This window comes from Monodon monoceros, unplaced genomic scaffold (assembly GCF_005190385.1).
Source record: "Monodon monoceros isolate NGI ecotype Baffin Bay Population unplaced genomic scaffold, NGI_Narwhal_1 Super_Scaffold_20, whole genome shotgun sequence".
Taxonomy (NCBI): Eukaryota; Metazoa; Chordata; class Mammalia; order Artiodactyla; family Monodontidae; genus Monodon; species Monodon monoceros.
Window position 1 is genome coordinate 6,824,380 of NW_021703777.1, and position 23,891 is coordinate 6,848,270.

Below are 23,891 nucleotides of genomic sequence, written 5' to 3' on the forward strand. Positions count from 1 at the left end.
ACATTTTACTAGGTGCACTCATGCTGTGTGGTGATTAAATTTGTGAAACAGCTTTTCCTAAAAGTAAACAAAGAAAGACTCCATGGAAATTCCTTAACATGCAAGCTCTCTCCCTTTGTCTCCCTCCATCCCCTTCTTTCTCTTTCTCTCCCATTTTCCCCTTTTGCTTGGCACTTTATTCCTTTCCCTTTGAAATGACTAGCTTACCATAAACATTTTTCCTTCCCACACACATGCATACACACACACACACAGACACACACACACACACACACACACACACACACGCACACACAGGCACACCTGGCACCACTCACCCAACAGTGTCTGCTACTGATTGGCTTCCTCCAAAAAGGACAAAGGGTCAGTTAGAGGAGCCATCCTTCAGTTTGCAGTGCAAATCTGGCAAAATCGCTGATATTGGTAGAAGTAACTGCCCTTACAACTCTGCAGACAATTAAATAATTGGATCCATATGTGCTGGCTTACAGAAATTTCAATGAAGTTAACTTCAGCGTGGGGCTCTGATTTCAGTAAGAAAAGGGGCAGAAGTAAAAAGACACACCTACAATGATCCACCTAGTTTATTCCTTGGCAAGTGAGTATCACAGTCTTCTACAGAGACTTGGGCTTGTGTTACAGGGGAAGTGGGTGTCTTAAAGCTGTCTGCAAGAAAGCAGTAGCCTAACCTAAATTATTAAATGTCTCTAAGCACATAATGCATGCATACATACTCTATAACTCCATAACCATTAGATTTCTGAAAAATAACATTTGACTGGGAGTTCATCGGTCAGAGATCTAATATGATTCCTTCATTTGAAGACAAGAGCATGAATAAAACTTAAATTCAAATAAAGCTTTATTAAAAATGCAAATCACTTTCACTATAAATATTAAGGAAGGCTCCACGAAGTTTAACTCATAAAAAAGATTGTTTTGGGCTTCCCTGGTGGCGCAGTGGTTGAGAGTCCGCCTGCCGATGCAGGGGACGCGGGTTCGTGCCCCGGTCCGGGAAGATCCCACATGCCGCGGAGCGGCTGGGCCCGTGAGCCATGGCCGCTGAGTCTGCGCGTCCGGAGCCTGTGCTCCGCAACGGGAGAGGCCACAACAGTGAGAGGCCCGCGTACAGCAAAAAGAAAAAAAAAAAAAAAAAAAAAGATCGTTTTATTTCTGCAGCTGTGGAGAGGTAGCTAGCAACTCAGAAGAGGAACTCCAGGGTCTCACTGTCTGGGTTCAAATATTTCATCCTTTCAATCTTGAACTTTATCTCGCTCCCTGGTAACACCCTGCAAAATATCATTTCTCTTTCCCAGAGAATCCAGTCTGGATTCTAGCTACGTAACCTTGGAAAACTCTCTGTTTCTCTACATCTAAGTTGCCTAATTTGTAAAACAGACCTAAGAGGATTGTTAATTAAACTAGTTAATTCAAGTAAAGTTCTTACAATAATGCTCGGTATATAGGAGGTGACAAACAGAAGATCTTTCACATTGAACTTGTCTCTAACAAGAACTATTATGGTGCATGCTTATTCCATCACTAACTTGCTTTGGCCTCTGCAAGCCAGTTAATGCCTGTTTTCTTGTTTGTATGAAGGAAGAGACAGGACTTCATTTCTAACATTATATATATATATATATATATATATATAAAATACACATAGAATATTTACATTTCTAGGACATTTATTGGACTTCAATAGCACATAAACTAGTTTAAATATTGTTGTGTGTGATATGGGCTCAACAAATCTAAAACAGTCACAGTAATTGAGTAATTGATCGCAAACATTTCTAGTTCAGGTGCCAAGTTTGGGGAAGGCAGAGGTAGCACCATGATAATAAATAATAATAAAATTCTCCTTCCAGCCAGGTCAAGAGACATGACAGAGAACTGTACCCAACATCCTTGTCAAATAGCTCATGAGGGCACTCACTGTATAAAAGAGAGAGTTGAAAATTTTTATTTACTGATTATTGGGAAGAAAGTCAGGCAAAGTGCAGCAACGCTAGACAACTCACCGAAGCACCCAGGGATAACATTAATTGGACGGGATTCTCTGGGAAAGAGAAATGACATTTTGTAGGATGTTACTAGGGGGTGAAATAAAGGTCAAGATTGAAAGGATGAAGTGCTTAGACTCTGATCAACAAAGTTTTCTGTACTTTGTCAACCACACATCAGTTAGCATGTTACCACCGAGAGGTTAATTTAAGACATGGATGCTTTGGGTTTATATTTTTCTTTCTTATAAAATGCAACAAAATCCCTGCATATACCAACTGTTCACTTCATCTTTATTAAATCAATTAGTGATCCCTCTTAAATTTTCAGCCAGAGGAAACTGGAGACAAACAGGGTTTCAGAGAACTTAAGAATGTGTAAATTTAAAGACTAAATACCTCACATTTTAAATGAAGGATATGATAAAACAACTTGACCAAAGCCATATGACTTAGTGACAGAAGCCAGGACTAAAACTTCAAGTTGCCTGACTCTAAGGTCATGCCAGTCCCATTACACCAAACGGCCTTCACTTTGGGAGATGAACAAAATCTTCACAAGCCAAGATTCAAATATCAAGTTTCTGTTCTATCAGTTAGACTCTAGACCATTCAAGCTCTGTGGTTCAAAAGAGATTCAAAATTCCGTGACTCTCAAAGTCTCAAATAGACCCTCAAAGAATCCCAACACAAGGTTTACTAGCAGCTTTGTAGCATATAGATCTTGGGTTGGCCAAAAAGTTTGTTTTGGCCAACCCAGTAATTCATCCAATAAACAATAATTGTTGTCTTGGAATCATTTGGATTTATTATGAAAATTCTTGAGATTGTTTTTTATAAAAATAAGCATATAGACAAGGTTAAAAATGGGGTAGAGAAGATAAATCAAAATATCTCACTTCTTTCTTTCTTTTCTTTTTTTTTAAGAGAGAAATATTACTAATTGGGATTTCTCCTATGTCAGTTGAATGATTTTTACCTAATTCACTCTTCATTACAAAAATAGGTAAAGATAACAAATATCCCTTTTTTACCTACCGCGATGACAAAAGTTTTCTTGATGCCATTTGGTCAATCACTTTAACCCAGTAGCCTGGGTAAGAATCACCACAATGTAGGGGGTGTCTGAATGTTCCGCACATGTTGCGACTTCTATTATTTTTGTACTTGATATAACTGAGAGTCTAGTAAACCCATGACTGTGTTAATTTTTTTTTTTTTTTTCAGGTTTGCCAGGCATATGAGGGCTAGAAAGCTATCCATACTCTCAATAGTGTGTGCCTTTTTTGGAGTTATGGTTTCTTGTGAAAATATATGTTTTGGCTCAGATATTAGCTTGATGCAGCATTTATGATCAGTAATGTTTTTTCAACGAGAAGATCCTGGGAAGATTTTTGAGTGAGCATTGTACTGAATAAACGCTTTAGCATACTCAGTGTTCTAACTGTGTACATTTGATGTCTCTAACATGTCTAATTCACCATTTCCTCTAAGCAGGGAGAATTGCCAATTTTGGTCACACAAAAACAATAGGTTTTTTTATTTGCTAAGATTCTGTTTTCTATAACTTCTGTTGATAGTTTCTTCTTCAGTGTTAATTTGGGACCCAAGAATAGCAGTAGATGAATAAGGGAGGCCTAGGAGAACTAATGTAGGGAATGAAAACTGAAAAGCATGAGATTGGTCTAGACCCAGAAGTGGTCACAATGGAACCAAGGATCAAAGGAAAGATGCATACGAAACCAGAGGTCGGTCAATGTCCTGGTGTGAAATCCAGAGAGTTGGAAAGCAGAGAAAGGGAAGAAATGGGAAGCTAGGAGGAAATGAGGTCTCAGGCAGAAAACTGAAGTCAGAGCAAGATTGGGAAGCGGAAGTTAACACACCACCCATCCAAGCAATCAAGAATCAAAGAGGAAACGCTCTTGGGAAGGGAGAGTTTAAACCCAAAGTCTGTCTCCACCAGGATCAGTTTTTTTGTTTGTTTGTTTGTTTTTTTGCAGTACGCGGGCCCCTCACCGTTGTGGCCTCTCCCGTTGCGGAGCACAGGCTCTGGACGTGCAGGCCCAGCGGCCATGGCCCACGGGCCCAGCTGCTCCGCGGCATGTGGGATCTTCCCGGACCGGGGCACGAACCCGTGTCCCCTGCATCGGCAGGCGGACTCTCAACCACTGCGCCACCAGGGAAGCCCCCAGAATTAGTTTTAAATGTTTCCATCTATGGACAGGAGCTAAGCCCACCACAGAGACAGGTGGTTAACCAGGAATCAAGAGCAGATCCTGACAACATTAAGATCTACTTTACTAGGATACTTAGAGTGGAATTTTATTCAACAATAAGTTAGATAACAAAGATATAATAATGAAGAAAACAGGTAAGATTTCCTACCCTCATGAAGTTTACATTTTATAGAGGTAGGTAAATACAGGCTATGGAGCATAGTTACAGAACACAACTTTTCAGACTTGAAAGGTAACCTAATTTCTATCCTTATCTAGGTCCACTTCCATAAACAGCTATCCTAGCATTTGCTCTAATTAATTCCTGAACTTGTCTCTTTTTTTTTCTTATTCACTTTTTCTAGGAAATTTTTTTTTCACATATTCCTTTTCTTTGTTCCTATATTCACTTCTGGAGCCATTCTGGTTTTAAGTTCTCATTCATTTTTTTAACATCTCATGATTCCCATATCCAATTCAAGTCAATATGAATTCAATATTTCTAGGCTCCAAAGACATCAAAAGGAGAAAGGGCAAGTCTCTCCACTCAAGGAGATTTTATTTCTGCAGGAGTCCATATGTCCTCAAGAAGCTGTCAGACCAGGATGAATGTATGATGGCCCACACGGGAAGCATTATGTACTGTGGTGGTAAAAAGGCTATGATAACAGAGGACAGTTTCCAGATTCCTAGAACAGAACTGAAATCGCTTTCAGTTGGCAGGCATCAGGGAATGCTTATAGAGGAAATCTAATGAATTTATAAGAAAATTAAATTAAATTAGATAAAATTTAATGAGTAAACATTAAATTCAAGAGTAGGGACTGTGTCTGATTCCTCATTTTATCCCTAGTACCTAGAACCAGAGCCTGGAATGTGGTAATAATTTAAGTACACAACAAATATTTGTTGAACTGATCTTGAATGATTGGATTAAATCCTGGACAACTAGTAGGACTCCAATTAAGTAAAACTGGGGCAAACAGAGCAGGTCTTTTCGAAGAAAAGAAAGACATGACGTGAGCAAAAATAAGAAAAGAGAAAAATGTGAGCAGAGGGTAGCCTAATTTGGATGGTTTGAAGTGTTTACAGAAAAGGCCTATTTGAAAGTTTACTGATTTTATATGAGACACGCTGGTTTCAGCATCGTGGTGAAAGCGTGTGCCCCATATCAGGGAAAAGGGGGGAAGGAGTAGGTCAACCAGGCAGACTCAATTCAGATGCCTGGCTGCATGAGGCTAATAAGAAGGGGCCCAGGAGAGAAGTTTCAGGCTGGAGAGAGCAATACTGTAGGGAGAGAGCTAGAGGAACAAAGAGTGAGACCCAAGTCGGGAGGAAGACAGGACAGGCGGGGTAGGACCTCAGGACCAAAATCACAGGAGTAGGAAGCACTGGGCTGGGTGGACACAGGCCTCATCTTGGCTTTGCCATTAACTCTTTACTTTGGGGGCGAGTCACTTACTTCTGAGTGTGTTCTGTCATCTGTGAAATGGAGATGAAACTTACATCATACTATCATGTCTAAATAAGACAACTTCTGTTAAATACCTGACATATACAGTATACCACCATAAAAATAAGTATGTTTTCATAGAATTATATAGAGAATATGTTTACTTATAGAAGATATAGCAGTATTGGGTTGGCCAAAAAAGTACGGAACATCATATGGAAAAACCCAAACGAACTTTTTGGCTAACCCAATACACTGATTTTCTAGGGCTGCTGTAACAAAGTACCACAAACTGCTGGAGTAAAACAACAGAAACGTGTTCTCGCATCATTCCCGGTGCCAGAAGTACAAAATCAAGGTGTTGGCCGAGTTGAGTTTTTCTTGGAGGCAGAATCTTGCCTCTCTCTCTTAACTTCTGGTGGTGGTTGGCAATCCTTGGTGTTCCCATGCTTGTAGTCGCCTAACCCCAATCTCCGCCTCTGTTGTCACGTGGCGTCCTCCTTGTATGTCTCTGTGTGTCTCCTTTTCTCACAAGGACGACAGTTATATTGGATTTAGGGCCCAATCTACCCCGCTATGACCTCATCTTAACTAATTACATCTGCAAAGACCCCATTTCCAAATAAGGTCACATTCTGAGGTTCCAGGTTGGCAGGAATTTCAACCCGGCATAAGAAGTATATTCCTAACTTATTCTTATTTTTTATAATAGCTTCGACAGGCTATTATTATAAGAACTAGGACTTGAGCCTTAGAGGGGAGGGGGACAAAATGGTTGAGATCCCAGGTCAGGAAATCTGAATTCCATCTATTCCTCTTCCCACGTGTGTAGCCTTGGAGGCTACACCCTCTTTAGTGGTTAGTCTTCTCATCTGATAAACAGGGGGCAGACCTTCAGGGTGTCTGGGGAGGACTAAGGGAAGTAATGCGTGTGATGCACTTAGCATGGTCCTGGCCCAGAGGGATGGTGCTCAGCTCACTCTAAGGACGCCAACCTGTGCTGCAGATGGCAGGGGGCGGGGGGGACAGGGCAAGGTTTCTGCTCACGTGAACGTGACCCACCATTCATCCAGACGCAGGCTGAAAGCACTGCGTGGACAGCCACTCACTCTCATCTTTACAGTCTAGTGCTCTGCCACTAAGATTTCCCCAGGCCAGCTTGTTCAATGCTAACTCGAGTGATTTACCACCACTCTTGATCCATGACCCGTAGAAATGCCAGCTCACTGGTCACTGTCCAATGTCTAGCATTTCAGTTCTCCCGTCAGCTTTATACACTATATTATTGGACTCCGAAAACCAACTGCTTAATCGTCATCGTCAACTTCTTCTTAAGTTATATTTGGAAAGAACAATTTAAAATATATGTAAATAAATAATGCCTTAACTTTCATAAATTTGTAATACATTTATGTAATGTATTTGTAATACATTATCTTGCTAAAAGATAATGTATAATGATAATACATTATCTTGCTTTCTAACTCTTTCAGGTGGAAAACCAGGCAGTTTACTTACATGACTTAAATGCAACACTTTGCTGTATCCTGACTGGTGGGAACACCTTCCACAGTACTTGCTTATGTTAGCCGTATTCTAGGAGCTCATTGTTGGTCAGCTGGTAATGAAACACGCAAATTTGAATCAGTTTCGCAGTTTGTGGTAGTCACTATCTTATCCATAAAGAAGGCTGACCATAGTAGTACCTTTGAATAGACCTAAGACTTGGACTGAAGTTATATTGTCAAAATCTGTATTGGTCTCCTGTTGGTTTGCTCGATTTAACACTCGGTTTTGTCAGCTTGCAGTTGGTTTTCCAGGGTGCTGTACTGAGAAGCTTACAGGGGGAGTAAAATCTGAACACTACCTTTGCTATTCGTGAGGCACTTTTATATCATGAGTCCATACTCTTGCATTCAACTGATGTTACGGAATGATGTATAAATGCAGCAGGGCTGCATAGTGCCCTTTAACTCCCAGATGGGCAAATATTCTCAGGATTTTAAGAAAATGATTTTAAGAATTGCTGTATGCTCTTGCCTGTTATAAAGTTCATGGATAAGCAGGCAGGCAGGGATTCTTACTGACTGATGTCTAAGGTAAGCAAATTATGCATTAATTTCAAACCTTAGGAAGCCCAAGGTTGTGTACCAACTACCTGAATCTAGAAAAGTGAAATGCAACAAACTTCCTGCCAATTCACAAGTCACAGATGCTTTAGATTTGGTATTTGGGATCTACCTGAATTTGACTGTGTCTACACTATCATTTCCACTTACTTTATAGTTAAGTACAGTCATTTTCATTTGTAACAGCTACATATGACAGGCAAGGAAACACTTAAAACCACAAGCGATCTTGGAGCATGTGTGCAAAAGATGACATGAGACTGCTTTTGTCTTCTGAGCTCATTCCTAATTTCTGTGTCCGAAGTATATCAGCTGCCATATATAAGTCTTTTAACAGAACCCAGATTTCGTGAATTTGTGGCTTGCCTGAACTTACTTTTTTAAAATCCTGGATGCACTGCAGATGAAAATGATCTCTATTACTTTAGAGATTGCACTTTACAAAATAAAAAAGATGAACATTTTTCAGGTTAATTTCAGAACATTCTAAATCCCAGGAATGTTTATTGACGTAAACCCACATAGATTAAGCAATTTAGAGATTTGGGGCAAACAGGCACCACTTTGCAGTAGGTTTGGAAAAGAGAAAGCATTTCAGCACATGTTCCGCCACAAAGCATTTGGCAGTCTAAGTTAGAGCTTCAGATTTCCTTCTGAAAGGGACGAGAGACTTCCTGTCATTCCTCTGGGTTTCTGCATGTGACACCGATGTGCACAATGCAAAGTGTAAACAGATGTAAATGGTGAGGGAGGGAGCCCGGCCAGTGTGTGGTTCTACACACTCTCCACACCCTGCTCTGGGCGCAGTCCGCCTCTCCTAGGAGTCGGCGGCGGACATTTCCACCCAAGTCACAGGACGCTTGACTGGTTTATTTCACCAATATTTACTTATGGAAATCAAGGGGCGTGGCCGGGGAGGGAGGAGGGGTCTGGGGCCGAGGGGCTCCGACCGCAAAACAGCACCAGTAACCTTATCTGCAGGGATCATTAACCTTTCTGGAAAACGCAGCTGGCTGTACTCTGAGGTTTGTCCTCAGAATGTGAAGAGCGCCACACAGATACCGCAGAGACTGTTCAAAGACTGTTGGGTTTACCTTGCGAGCTTCTGCTCCACCGTAGTGTGGCAGAAAAATGAGATTGCAACAATTCTTTTTTCTGTTTCTTGTTTTTATGATGAGTCTTCTACTCACCCCCGGACAGAGACCAGGTAGGACTTGGATGGATTTGTACCGAGTGACTTGTTTTCGTGCCTGTTTGTGTGAATGGGCCTCTGAGCATGACTGTGTCTCTGTCGGAAATCGCGTAGGTGTGCTTGGGGGTGAGTGTGTAGGATTTCAGAAGTATGTTATCTATCCCGTTAGGTCTGTTATTTGGCTATTTAAAAAATAGCTGGATTTTAGAATGATGATAAATATCTGACCACTATTTTTCTAAATTCGAAGAAAATTGATTCCAAAGCTATCATAGATATGGTGTCCTTATAAGTAAAAAGAGAGCTGTTATTTCTAGATATATAGTTAGATGTGTCACTTTAAAAAGTGCCATTTTAGTATTATTGTGCTTACAGAGCCAAGAAAAGTCAAAAATATGTGTGGTCAAGATAAATAATATTAATTTACTTGACACATTTTTCAAGGATTACATCAGTCATGTTGTTCTTAACTAACAGGGATTTAGTAAACAAAGTTATTTTAAAGTGCTTTTACTTCAGAACCAAATATCTAAGATTTCAAAGCGCTGCCAAGTAAAAAAGAAAAAAAAATTAGAACGTTTTCTAAGGAAAAAGCCAACCCAAATTTAAATAGAAAAGTGACACCATTTATATCGAAATATGTTAGATTATTCACTTGATAATATACTTCTCCATTTACAACAGAAAATGGTGCATAACTGGTTAAACATTCAGTCTCTGCCTTTTAGTTAGAAGTTTGATCACTGAGACTATTTCAAATGACGTTTCCTGGTCTGACCTCTTTACATAAATAAGAAAAAAGTTTCAAGTTAGCAATTCAGAAAGCAGCTGATCCCTTCTTACTGTTTATAGCAGTTGCTATTCAAATTGTTTCTCCTCTCAAAATACAGAGCAACTTGGACAATAGTCTTGTAAAATATTTGTGATTAATTCACTACGTAAACTAAGAAGTCTAGAAACATTTAGAAAGAAGTCATGTAGGAGAAGAATTTTACTATTAAATCCCACCATCAACAATGAACTGTTAGGAATACCCGTCCTGAATTTGCATCCCATTAATTTTTTATAACACAATCACATCTGAACAGAGAGCAAATAATCACAGTATAATTTGGATCGAAAGTATTCCCTCACAGTCTACAGATTAAACAACAACTAATTTTCTGTAAATGCCCCTGATATTTTCCTCTTTTTTTTTTTTTTTTCAGCTAATTTGGCAATGAGAAGAAAATTGCACAGGTACAACTGCCTTCAGAGGAGATGTATGCCTCTCCATTCACGAGTGCCCTTCCCCTGAGGTATTTCTGATGGAAAGAGTTTTACTACATTTAGGCAATGTTCCAGATTAGATATACCTGACAATGCTTAAATGGCTTTAGAGTGATGTCAGTTTAAGGAATGCATACTAATGGTCTGCATACTAACAGTGAAATGAAATGATGTTTGGGAATGGCTTTAATCATTTAATGGGATGGAGGAGGAAAATGTAGGAAAATCTTGATAATTGTTGAACCTGAGTGATAGTTATATGGGGATTAATACCATTGTGTGTGTTTGAAATTTTTCATAATTAAAAAAATCAGGCACGAGGAGAATGTAATTAATTATAAAGGTATCTTTAAACACGTGTTCTGAAAATCTCTGACTAGCTCCCTATGCAGTCCAGAACAAGCACGTTTCCCATTCACACCACTCTCTGCTTGAAAGCATTCGCACACGTTTGCCCAACACCACCAAATGGATGATCTATTAGCCTCAACACTTAGTAATTTATTTTTCCTGAAAATATTTCTTTTCATATATAAAATCAACTTAATATTAATGACACGGCAGCTTTCCAGCTTCACTAATAGAGTTGGTCATGATGGTTGCATCTTTAAGGATAAATTCTGAATAGAATTTTGTTCCTGATTTTACACTACCACCATCACCAGTAATACTGCTTGAATCAGTTAACATCAAACACCGCCCAACTTTGTTACTTCACACTAAAAAATAAGAAACTTGACGTTCCATTGTAATTATTTTAAGCTCTTTAATTCACATGAAATATAGCTTCCTTTAAAAAAAAGTCATAGAAATATCCCTCAGCTGGTTAACATAACACAGGCAGTTGCTAAATTAGCCTATTCATTTGGCCTGTGGACTGCAGCATTTACGGCACTATGCATTCAGGGAAGAGAATGATTGCTGTGCCTGGTGTTTAATACACGCTTTTCAAACCAGTGAAGACCCTGTAGTGGGATATTAAATAAAGGAAGAGCAGTTCAGTAATAAGCATTTACCAAGAGGACTGAGACAAAAACCCGTAGACAAGTTCTCTACGCCTGCATCTGTAACAAATTAATCTTTGCTATCAAAATATGAAAAAGAAATTTGGTGGAGAAATCCAGAAAGATACAAGAGGAAGTTCTTGAGAAGCCAATTAATGGGGACTAAAACATGCTTTAAAAGTGTCTTATATGTTAAAAAATCCTTTGGTGTAAGTCGATAATGAATTTCAGTCTCTCATATAAATAACAGTAAAATCTGTGCTTAGGAGGAGTAGAGAAGTTCGTGATTTTTCCAGCACTCCTCCACAGATAACAAAGAGGCATTTCACAGTAGCAAGGGAATTCCTGCATATGCAGGAAAGGATGCCTCACAAATGCAGACAAAAGCCCTTAGTCAGCCACAGGTTATATTGGCTTTCTCCACCAAACACCTGCCATAAAAACTAGGGCTGTAAGTAAACAAGATAGAGTAGTGAAATTTGAATTGTCAAAGTTAAGGAAAATTTTGACCTATAAAGCAAATCTGTAAACCAAAGGGAAACGTAAGTCGAGGCCATATAAACTATTTAATAATAGCAATCCTTTACAAAAGCTGGGTAATCCTTTTAAAGAACTGCTCAGGTTACAGCATCCATTTTCTCAGTGTTTAGACTAGTCCTACATTCCAGCTACAGTTCTTTGAAGAATGTGTAAAAGTCACATTTTGGAATCCAGCATTAGTATAAGAGCCACTGAAAGAAAAACGTTAATTTCCCCACAGGGAACTATATTTAATATCCAGTGATCAACCATCTAGAAAAGAACATGAAAAAAAATATGTATAACGGAATCACTTTGCTGTACAGCAGAAATTAAAACATTATAAATCAACTACAATAAAATTTTCTTAAAAATTAAAAAAAAAAGATAATTTCCCAAGAGCTTGGTCAACCAGTGCTCTAAGTGCTATATTCAAGTTTGATAGCATGATTCTCACTGCCCTAAATACTTGCATCTTTTTTATATGTCTTGCAACAAAGGTACTTTGACTACTAGATAAAGGCACTATAGGCATAAGTAGTGGAACTCTGAGGCTGAATCTCTCTTCATTTGTCCCCCTCTGTTTTCTACGTGCTTTAGATAAAATCACATGTCTTGACTTCATTCAGTTAGGGTCAAGGAAGACTGTAAAGGGATAGGTAAGGTAAACATTTGACTTTGAAGTTTTACAGATTAACCTTTTAGAGTGGTTTAGACTTTCAGCTCACTTGATGGGAAAGCCCAATTACATTTACTCCGTCAATTTTTCTTCTCACAGAGTCCCCCTCAAAGATCCTCAGTGAGATTTCCTAACTGTTGAGATAATTAAATAGAAAATCTTGCCATATAAAGTTTATTTTCTAATACTTTTTTTTCTCACAAATATTTTGGCATTACCTTCAGCCCTAAGTGAATTAGAGTGAAGGAATGCAAAAGAAGGGTGTCAGGAAATCTGAGCTTATAGGTTGATGTGGAAATGAGGTAGGGGCTTTGAGGTGGGGACTCTGATGATGTCCCCTTCCAACAGTATCATCTCACTACAGCCCTGATTTTATCGATAAATATGTGCTCTAGGTAACGACATACTCCGTTAACACATACTCTTTCTAGCTTTTTAATAATAGTTATAATACATGTTCATGGTATAACATTTTTTTCTAACAGTCCGGAAGAATACTGTAAAGTCAAAAGTAAAAGTCTTCCACCCTCCTCTGTTGCCCATTTTCCTTTCCCAGAGGTAATGGCTATGAAAATACTTTTGGTAAAGTTACCTTTTAAAATTGAGACCCTTGATTACCATTCAAATGTAAATGCTTCTACTTCTCTATTTTCTGCCTTTTTAAAAAGAATTGTTTTGTAGAAGTATAGTTGATTTACAATATTGTGTTAGTTTTAGGTGTAGAGCCAAGTGATTCAGTTATATATTTTTTCAGATTTTTTTCCACTGTAGGTTATTACAAGCTATTGAATGTAGCTCCTTGAGCTATACAGTAGGTCCCTGTTGCTTACCTATGTTATGTATATCGTAGTTGTATCTGGTAATCCCCATAGCCCTCACTTGTCCCCTTGGTAACCGTAAGTTTGTCTTCTATGCCTGTGAGTCTGTTTTGTATATAGATTCAGTTGTATTATTTCATTCCACTCTGACGCTGGGTCTCTGTGTGCTACCTCCACACCCAGACAACGAGCCTCCATACTGTCTGCCTTACTCCTACGCCCTTAAAGTCGTGATTCCCCCCCACCCCTGACCAAATCTCTGCTCTGCCTCCAAACCCTATGCAACCGTCCTGTTGTCCTGGCCCTTCTCACTCTATTCTGCCTCTTCGTCTTATCCGAAAGCCAACTCTGCCTTCAGCGCAGAATCTCCACTTTAGGGGAGCACTTCACCTCCAACTTCAGTGGCGCCCTCTGCAAAGAACTCTTCTTACTTTTAAGCACCTCTGATTCCCATTCAGTTCTATTTCAAGCCTTTAATGACCTCCAGTTTCCTTAAACTTTTTAACCTCCTTATCCAACTCACAGCAAGAGATGATTCCTCTTCCCAGCAAAAATGGAGGTAATCAAGCTTCAAAACCAGACCCTGCCCTCAAACTACAAACATCTACATCTGTAGCGTCTTCTGTTTTCCCCTCCTAGTCTTTCATTAGGAGATTCCTTTCTTGCTTATGGTTCATCTCTCCACACCTCAGGAACCTTGATCCAACAATTACTGCCTTTCTTCCCTAGCATGTTCTATATGTCAAAACTGATCTATTTCATCTTTAAAAAACAAAAAAACAAAAAAAGAAAAAGAAAGAAGGTGCACCCTTGGCCCCATAGTGCTCTCTAGTGACCAGCTCAGGTTCTTCTCTGCACAGCCCAGTTTCTTGAAAAGTGGCTACTTCCTTTCCTCCCATGTATTTTCGATGCACTGTTCCCACTGCATTCTGGGAAAGGTCCCTAGTGACTTCCTTCTTCTCAAATTCAGTGAACACATCAGCTGTCTCCGTGGGTCAAGTTGTAGAATGAATTTTCCTTGGTTTCAAAGATACCCTGCTCCCTTCTGACCATCTCTGGAATAAATCACTATTCCTTTCAGGACCTGTACAGGGTGTCCAACTGCCTACCTGGAATCACCTCAGCTGCCCTGCAGATACTTGAAGCCCATGGCCACAGTGCACATTCAGATCTCCACCATGGCTTCTGCACAGCTATTCCTGTAACTCAGCTCTCTGTTCCAATACCATGCATGTCCTCAGGAAGGACTTCCCTGATGATCCTTTATGTAAAAAAGCAGTACCAAAATAAAGTCTTAAAGCAATTCTTCAACCTGCCCAAGATATTTCCAATTTTCCTTTTCCTGGATTGTTTTTCTCCATAATACGTGATGCCATGTGACATAACATGTATTTACTCTGTTGTTTGTTTAGCATCTTCCTCTCTTCATTAGAATGTAAGTTTCATGAGAACAGGAACTTTGCTTTGGTCATCAGCTCTTCAGAAATATTTGATGAGGGACTGAATGAATAGCTAAAGGTAAACTGTTTAATTCCTTCCACTCAAATACGTCCCCTGTGTTCTCAAAGTTACTGTGTATTAGGCACAGTGCTGTGAAATGTAACGTGGTGCTGTCCCAACCTAAACTTCTGAGCAGAGTGCCCTAGTGTCCAGTTCTGTTCGGTTCCTCAGCCTGTCATTTCTACCTGACAGCCTGCTTCCTCCTTTTCATCTCTTTACTACTATTTCAGTGCCTGTTATATCTCTCCAACATGACTGCCACACCTTAACTGATCACTCCAGCTTCCAGGTCTCTTCTGGAAAATCCATTTTTTGTTTTATCATCTGATCTTTTTAAACTGTAAATCCAATCATGTCACACCTTGATTAAAATCCTTAACTGTCTCTGTAGCCTTCAGGACAGTGAGAACTCCCATAATTTAACAAAGGACACATTACAAAGGGTACCTCTGCGGCATCACCTCTTCTCCCCTGCCCTTTCTCAGAGTGGATAAGAGTTAAGACGGGACTGCCTAGGTCCTAGCTCTGGCCACACAGCTCACCCACTGGTGATCTCTGGTAAGTCACTTATCTCTTCTAAGCCTCCTTTCACTTCCAGACCCGGAAAATGGAGCTGGTAATGTAATGGTATGTACCTTATCGTAACTGTACCTAGCACATAGTAAGTGCTAAACAGGTAGTAGCTAGAATTATTAACATGGCTTTAAAGTCAGTCCATTCTTCACCTCTTGCCCTTCCTCAAGCTACACTTCTGCCTACTTACTCTTTTCCTCACTATCAAGTCGTCCTTCAAGACACCTCCCCTGGTTTTGATACCCCTACAGATTTTATTAGATGCCCACTTTTTGCTCTCAGCCCCGTTTGCATATACTTCTGTCAAAATACCCGACTCACTGCCCTGTAATAATGTGTTAACTGACTGGACTCCTCCCTACCTCCCTCCACACGCTAGAAATTCTCTGAAGGCAGAGTGTGGGTGTTCTGACTTTGTTAAATTAACATTTGTTAAGTGGAGCACAGAGTACAGAATAGTGAGCCTTACTGCAACACCTGACCACAGATATGTTGAAATAGAGAAGTTTATTACAGTACTGGAGGAAGCACCCGGCATGCCTCAAGGGGCCACATGGGGAGGCCAAGGCAGAGTGCAGACAGAGAGAGGGGACCTGGGGGACACACGTGCCTTTAGTAGGGTCTGTGGTGGAGTCCTTTGGATTCCTGGGCAAGGGCCTGATAAGTCAATTCAGACCAAAAGAGCATGGTTTTGGTAAGCCCCAGGGGGTCTTACCTAAGGGGCACATAAGGTAACCAGGCCCTGGGAGACAGGGAGACTGTTGATCACAAGGGCTGCTGGGGCTTCACGTCAGGAACTTCCATTTGCTTGTGACCTTTCACTGCTCTCCAGGGCATGTGCTTCGTTTGTGGGAGGCGCTGGTGTCAGTTTAAAGCCCCACACAAAATGCATGCCTGGCAGCAACACCATGGGGTAGCTTAGCTAGACTCTCATCATTGGGTTGCATTTATTTATCTTCCTATTTTCAGCCGAAAAAAGTGCCTGGGATACAGCAGACACGCCAACAATTTTGCTCAAAGAAATGAAATGAAACTTTTATCAATATTTATTGTCTTAGCATTTAAGAGGTACTACCGTCAGGCCCCAACACGCATTTTCAGCTTTATTTCCTGATATTAGCTGCCATACTGAACTCTTCCTCGCTCATCTCACCAAGTGCAAACCCTGCCTCTCCCCCAGGGTTCTCTTCCAACTCCATTTCCTATATGAGGCCCGCCCTCATCCAAAGAGCTTAAAATAATGTTCCACTCTCAACAGTCACTGCATTTTTATCAGTAGGTTTTAAAAGTCATTTATCATATTCTACTTTATTTCATCAAATTTTACCAGTACTGGAATGTGAGCTCCTTGAAGATAAGACTTGGCCCCTAAAGTTCAGCCTATAAACCTTTATAGTGTGTGAATAGCGGAGAGCAGCTTGAAGTATAGGGGATTCTTGCATGGACTATAGTATCTGTAGGACGTCTTGCTCAAGACTAAATAAAATATAGAAAATTACTGTTTTCTCAGTTAATCATAGTCTAGTGTCCGAAGACCATGTCAGAGAAAATCCCTAATGTTCCTAATTTACCGATGAAATAAAACTTTTTTATAAAGACCCTGATGCCTTTATGATAATATATACAATATAACATACTGAATACTTAAATAGACAGCTATGTTTTACATATATATTATTATAATACATGTACATTCCCCTATGCAAAATATGTATATGATGGACTAAAGCCACATTTCAGAGTATTCTTCACTTTGGAAACTGATTTCTCATTACAAAGTGTGTAATAATTCTTTTTGCAGATACTTTAGCTGTTGTCTAACGTGTGTAGGAATCTAAAATTTCTTTGTAGCATAAATTTTTTGTTTGTTCTCAATTATGTACTCAATTAGTGACCTAGTGATATCAGGTAAACTTTATTATTGCATAGCAGTAATGTATTTGAGAAATATATTATTCTTAGACAATAACAAGAGAATATTTTTTAAGTGACTTGAGAAAAACAAAATCACTTATCGTTAACTCCTTCAATACATTCCACTTTTGGATGTATTTTTTTTCAATGGTGATGTGTGATATTGAATGCCACAATTCTCTCCACACTACCAACAATATCAAAATGTGAGATGAATTCTAAACTTTCCTGATCTTAACAAAATTATTAGCAATTTTCACCAGAAACATTAAAAATCTTGTCAGTGTATCTACAATTCCTCAGAATATTGCTAATTTATAATTAAAATCCTTGAGAGCTTACCTGTTACCACTCAGAATATTTATAAATAAAATAATAATGCAAACCACATGTCTTCTGCTTTGCTTTGTTAAAATTCTATTAGAGAAGAGAAATAGGCAGAATAGACAGGCTTTCCCAAGGCCTCCTTCACTGGTCTTGGCCCTGCACACCTGTGGTCATGCCTAGAGCTTGGGTCAGCCACTGCCACTATTCTAACCCCATCAGGCCTTCCAGAGCATTGACCCTTGACTGGTCCCTTTCTCCTGCTAAGACTGTATAATTCATTAGTTCCATAATTGCTGCCAGTATTACACGTTTTCCTGCTGCTCTGTTTTCATCTCATTGTTCTGGAAGGATCCTGAAGTCTTCAAACAGGTATGTTATTGCTGCTGGAGAATACATAAGAAGTCAGATTGGAAATGCTTCAAATTCTTCATCGAATCCCAAACTGTACAGCAAACCTACATATCTGTGGTCAACTTGCTGCCTTGCGCTCCACAATAACTGCTTCTAACTTCTTCTATTCACCTCAAATTTTAGGCCCTAATCTTCAGGCAGATGGCCTTGCCTCATATCACAGAGAAAAGAGAAGTCATCACATGGTATATCCCTCAGCCTTCAAGTATAAAGCAAGACTCCCATCCAATCCCTCTCCTACTCTGCCCACCCTGACCCTCCTCTTCCTCTGGGTTTCATGGAAGGTCTGACCGTTGCTCCATCTGTGTATGGATCCCTTCCCTTCCCACTTTCTCAGGAATCTCAAAGTGCCACTTTCACACTGTCTTCATGCTCTCTGCCCTCTGGATCGTCGTGTCGACACGGAGGTGAGGTTTAAACGCTGGTAAGGCTACATAGTAAAACCACACACGCACACACTCCTTAGTCCAGGCTCTCGAATGAGTCTTCTGTACCCCTCGTCTCCAATTCATTATTTTCCATGCACATTTTAACCGACTCTAATCTTACGCCTTCTTTAAAATAACATCAAGCATCTTCATTTGCTTAGTTTTCCCTCTGATTTCTCAGCAGAATTTAGCAACTGACTACACTCAATCTGCAAAAATCCCTTCCTTTAAATTCCAGGATACCACACTTATACTCTTCTGCTAAATTCTCAGCTGACTCTCTGGCTCCTAGGCAGGTGTCATCTTACCTGGAAAGACTTGCACGGCGGAGTTTCTCTACTCTCTCCTGCTCCGTTTCAGCCATTCCTTTGGTCTCCGTTACCTCTTCACGCGGAGTGGTAATACTCTGCAGGAGAAAAGGAAGATCATCTCAGTGAGAACAAGCAAAGTCTATTTATTCAGAGCTCGCTATGGCAAGGAAGTAAGCCACCATGGCTATTTGGCTATTAAGAATAATTCTGGGAGGGATGGTGGGAGGAAGGAAGGAAGGAAGGAAGGAAGGAAGGAAGGAAGGAAGGAAGGAGGGAAGGAGGGAAGGAAGGAAAAAAGAAAGAAGATAAAGTAAAATAAAATAGAGTAAAATATAATAAAGTTATTAAATTAAAAATAATTATTAAGAAAAAAAATTAAAAAAAAAAACAAAAACGGACGTATAGGGCCTTAGGACAAATGGTGGAAGCAAAGCTATACAGACAAAAATCTCACACAGAAGCATACACATACACACTCACAAAAAGAGGAAAAGGGGAAAAAATCATAAATCTTGCTCTCAAAGTCCCCCTCCTCAATTTGGGATGATTCGTTGTCTAAAGGAGGGAAGAATAATTCTGTTCTGAACGTTCATGTACAAGTTTTTGTTTGAACATCTTTTCAGTTCTCTTGGGTGTATACCCAAGAGTGAAACTGCTGCATTATATGGTTACTCTGTGTTTGACTTATTGAGGAACTGCCAAACTATTTTCTACAGTGGTTACAGCAGTTTACATTCCTAACAACAATATATGTGTTGCAATTTCTCTACATTCTCACCAGTACCTGTTACTATAGCCATGCTAGTGCATGTGAAGTGGTATCTCGTGATTTTGATTTACATTTCCCTAATGACTAACAATGTAGAGCATCTTTTCATGTATCCACTGGCCATTTGTCTATCTTCTATGGAGAAACAGCTATCCAAATCCTTTGCCCATGTTTTTCAATTGACTTACTTGTCTTTTTATTGTCAAGTTGTAAAAATTCTTTATATATTTTGAATACATGGCCCTCATCAGATATATGATTTGCAAATTAGTTTCTCCCATTCTATTGATTGTCCTTTCACTTTCTTGGTGTTGTCCTTTGAGAACAAAAGTTTTTAGTTTTTTGTTTTGTTTTGTTTTATTTTGGTTTTTTTTGCAGTACGTGGGCCTCTCACTGTCGTGGCCTCTCCCGTTGCGGAGCACAGGCTCCAGACGCGCAGGCTCAGCGGCCATGGCTCACGGGCCCAGGCGGCATGTGGGATCTTCCCAGATGGGGGCACGAACCCGTGTCCCCTGCATCAGCAGGTGGACTCTCAACCACTGCGCCACCAGGGAAGCCTAAGTTTTTAGTTTTACTAAAGTCCAGTTTGTCTAGTTTCTCTTTGGTTGCTTGTACTTTATATGTTAAAACACCATTGACTAATCCAAGGTCACGTATATTTACATTTATATTTTCTTCTAAAAGTTTTATAGTTTTGTATCTTACATTTATGTCTATGATCCGTTTTGAGTTAAATTTTGTGTATGGTGTGAGGAAGGAGTCCAACTTCTTTTGCATATGGATATCCAATTGTTCTAGCACAATTTGTTGAAATTACTGTTCTTTCCCCCATTGAATTACCTTGGCACTACTGTCAAAAATCTGTTGACCACTAATGTAAGGGTTTATTTCTGGACTCTCTGTTCTATTTCATTGATGTAATGTCAATCCTTGAACTAATCCTATAATAGTTCTATTGATTATTGCATTATTATAGCAAGGTTTTTAATCAGGATGTGTGAGTTCTCCAATTTTGTAGTTCAAGATTGTTTTGGTTATTCTGGTTCCTTGAATTTCCGTATGAAGTTTAATAGCAGCTTGTCAGTTTCTGCAAAGTGGCAGCTGTGATTTGGATAGCATTATCTTTAATCTGTAGATCAATGTGGGAAGTATTGCTATCTTCACAATTATGTTTTTCAATACATGAACGCGGACCCTTGAGCAACATGGGTTTGCATTGTGTAGGTCCACTTATGTGGATTTTTTTCACTAAGTAAGTGCCACAGTCCTACACAATCCATGGTTGATTGAATCTGTGGATGTAGAACCACAGACACAGAGCGACAACTGTAAGGTTATACGCAGATTTTCAACTGTGTGAAGGGTCAGTGCCCCTAACTGCCACGTTGTTCAAGGGTCAATTGTAATCAGATCTAACTTAGTTTATCTCAACATTTTATAATTTTTTAGAATACAATTTTTATACCTCTTTTGTTTAGCTTACTCCTGATATTTTATTCTTTTGGTGCTATTGTACGTGGAATTTTCTTAATTTATATTTTTGAATTATTCATTGCTAATATATAGAACTGTAATTGATTTTTGCTTATCGACCTTATATCCTATAACCTTAATGAAATTATTAATTCTCATAGATTTTAGTAGGTCCCTTAGGATTTGCTATGTATGAGCTCATGTCATCTGCAAATAGATGTAGTTTTACTTCTTCATTTCTAATCTGGATGCCTTTTCTTTTCCTTGTCTAATCGCCCTAACTAGTCTGGTGCAATGTTGAATAGAAGTGGTGAGAACAGACATCCTTGTCTTATTCCTCATCTTAGATGGAAAGCATTCAGTCTTTCACCATTAAGTATGATGTTATGTAAAATGTGAGGTCAAAAATGTTGCGGGAGTGGGGAGTAAAAGTGCAGATTTGTTAGAATGTTGGAACTTAAGGGATCCCTTAAGTGATCACTTAAGGGATCCCTTAAGTTAAAGTTTACACTTTAAACTTACACAATGTTGTTATATGTCAATTATATCTCTATTAAAGCTGGAAATAAATTTTTTAAAATTTATACTGCCTAGAGAAACCCTGGCACCAGTAATTCTCTTCCTGTAAAATATCCATGATCCTCTTAAGTGAAAATTAGTTATATTTTTCCCTACCATATATTTAAAATGTATTGCTAACTACTAATTATTAAATGGTCTTGTAGTATTAAGAATCCTCAGAACAATTTTAAAAAATTGAAGTATAGTTAATGGACAATATTACATAAGTTACAGGTGTGCAATATAGTGATTCACAATTTTGAAAGTTCATACTCCATTTATAGTTATAAAATATTGGTTATATTCCCTGTGTTGTACAATATATCATTGTAGTTTATTTTATACATAATAGTTTGTACTTCTTAATCCCCTACCCCAATCTTGCCCCTCCCCGTTTCCCTGTCCCTAAAGGTAATCACTAGTTTGTACTCTATATCTGTGAGTCTGTTTCTTTTCTGTTATATTCACGAGTTTGTTGTATTTTTTAGATTCCACATATAAGTGATATCATACAGTATTTGTCTTTCTCTGGGACCATTCTGTTTGTTAAATAAAATACCCCAAAGTAAGATTTTGGTTCTGATATCTTTCTTTAACCTGCTCCAAATAACCTTCTTAGCTGGTATAAATGTCAGGAATCCATATCCATAATATTAAAAAAAATAGTTGAGAGTATCAATGTGGGTCACTGAGCAAATCAAGATTATTAGATGAAAAATAATTTACTGTAAAACCTCCTTAATAGCATAAATTCAGACTTTTAAACAAATACAGTGCTGTATTTATATTGAAAGGTAAGAAAATATGAAGTTGTTTTCAGCACTGAAAAACCGTGGTAACTTTTCATAATTCATCAGCTATAAAAAGAAATTAAGCATGAGTAAATTGGTCTGCTGGATAGCATTTCTTATTATGTGTTTCTTTCTCCTTTGCTTCCAAATCTAGACCTTCTCTATCTAACTTCTCCAGGTCTACCAGAAGAGGAGTGAAGGAAAAGATACCCACCCACGTAACAGTGTGATTGCTTAGAAGTTTCTGTATGAAACGGAATTGTTTGAAAGCAATGGGATGGTTTATTAGTTTCACACGATTCTCTTCTTTCTGGTTTCTCTTTAGAGAGAAAATAAATTCAAAAGCAATTCCAGTCTGAAGTATAATTATTTGCTTGCATAACAAAATTCTCTTATCTTTTTCTGCACATTATTACTCTTACCTGGTTTAAGAAGAAAAACTCTTTAATGTCTTAGAACTCTCTAACAGTAAAAAGTGTAGGAGTTTAAAATTGTCCTTTCATATGCTTATAATTTTCCAAAGGTATTAAAATTACTTTTTATATGTTTGAGTGATTGTAAAACAAAATCCTAAATCTGAAATCAGTTGCATTGGCTATTTGGCTTTGCAGAATAGGGAGAAAATTATTGGTTCATTGATTATTTATATAGAGAGACTAAGAAAGAAACTATTAACTGCTACCAATGTTATCTAATAGGCTTTAATGTTTATGAACGTACTTTTTACTTTGAATAGTACCCATTTATAGTTGTAAAATAAAGTCTGAAATACTAATTGTAGTTCAGTTTATATTACAGCTGAAATGTTTATTTCTGAACCTATTTTTCAACATGTCATCATAAGAAGCCAATGTCTGATTTCCTTTGAAGTTCTGTTTTATGCCCTTCATTCATCTGTATAGACAGCTTCTCAGAAAAGCCAACTTAAAATTGAAATTTAAAATACACTTATGCCAATAAAGTCTCAAGCAGAGTGATGTCTCCAGTATCTGAGTGCTCATCATTCTGCTAGGCTTTATTTGGGTGTGGTGGTGAGACATGTAAATAAAAACTCAGAGGGAATTTAAGGATATGATTACCAAAGAAGGACATTATCCTAAGTCTGAATTGTACTGATAATTAGTTGTGCTCAAGTTGTTAAATATGCTCCTAATTTGTATTTATTCAAAGACTGTTAGCTCACTGCCATAAAGTTTTAATTATTTTACTGTAAGTTAACGCTAGATATGAGATTTACATATTCATATCTTGACTAGAAATTTTACTTTGTAAACATTCTAGAGTGGGAGAAGCCATAAACCTTTAATCCCGATTTTGCCGAAATAAAAAATTGAGATTTATATATAAAGAATTTGAAATATAAATTCTGATACATGGAAGTTTGTCTCCCTTTCACAGCTTGTTAACAGTGTTTTGGGGGGATGGAAGGTGCTTATAAAAGTACTGTAATTAAATTTACACACAAATAAAAGATGTTTTATGAAATGTGTTATTTTATTATTTAAATTGGATATTTGGGGGGAACTCTAAATGGTTTTCTAGATGAAT

At 38.5% G+C, this 23,891-nt stretch overlaps 1 protein-coding gene across 1 annotated transcript; it reads left to right on the top strand.

The window, feature by feature from the left end:
* Window positions 1–8,731: 8,731 nt before the first annotated feature.
* Window positions 8,732–23,033, top strand: APELA (apelin receptor early endogenous ligand). The gene is made up of 3 exons (XM_029235710.1): window positions 8,732–9,011; window positions 10,205–10,294; window positions 22,498–23,033. Exons 1-2 carry the CDS (start codon window positions 8,936–8,938, stop codon window positions 10,291–10,293), a joined length of 165 nt encoding a protein of 54 aa, XP_029091543.1. The 5' UTR covers window positions 8,732–8,935; the 3' UTR covers window position 10,294; window positions 22,498–23,033.
* The last annotated feature ends 858 nt before the right edge of the window (window positions 23,034–23,891 follow it).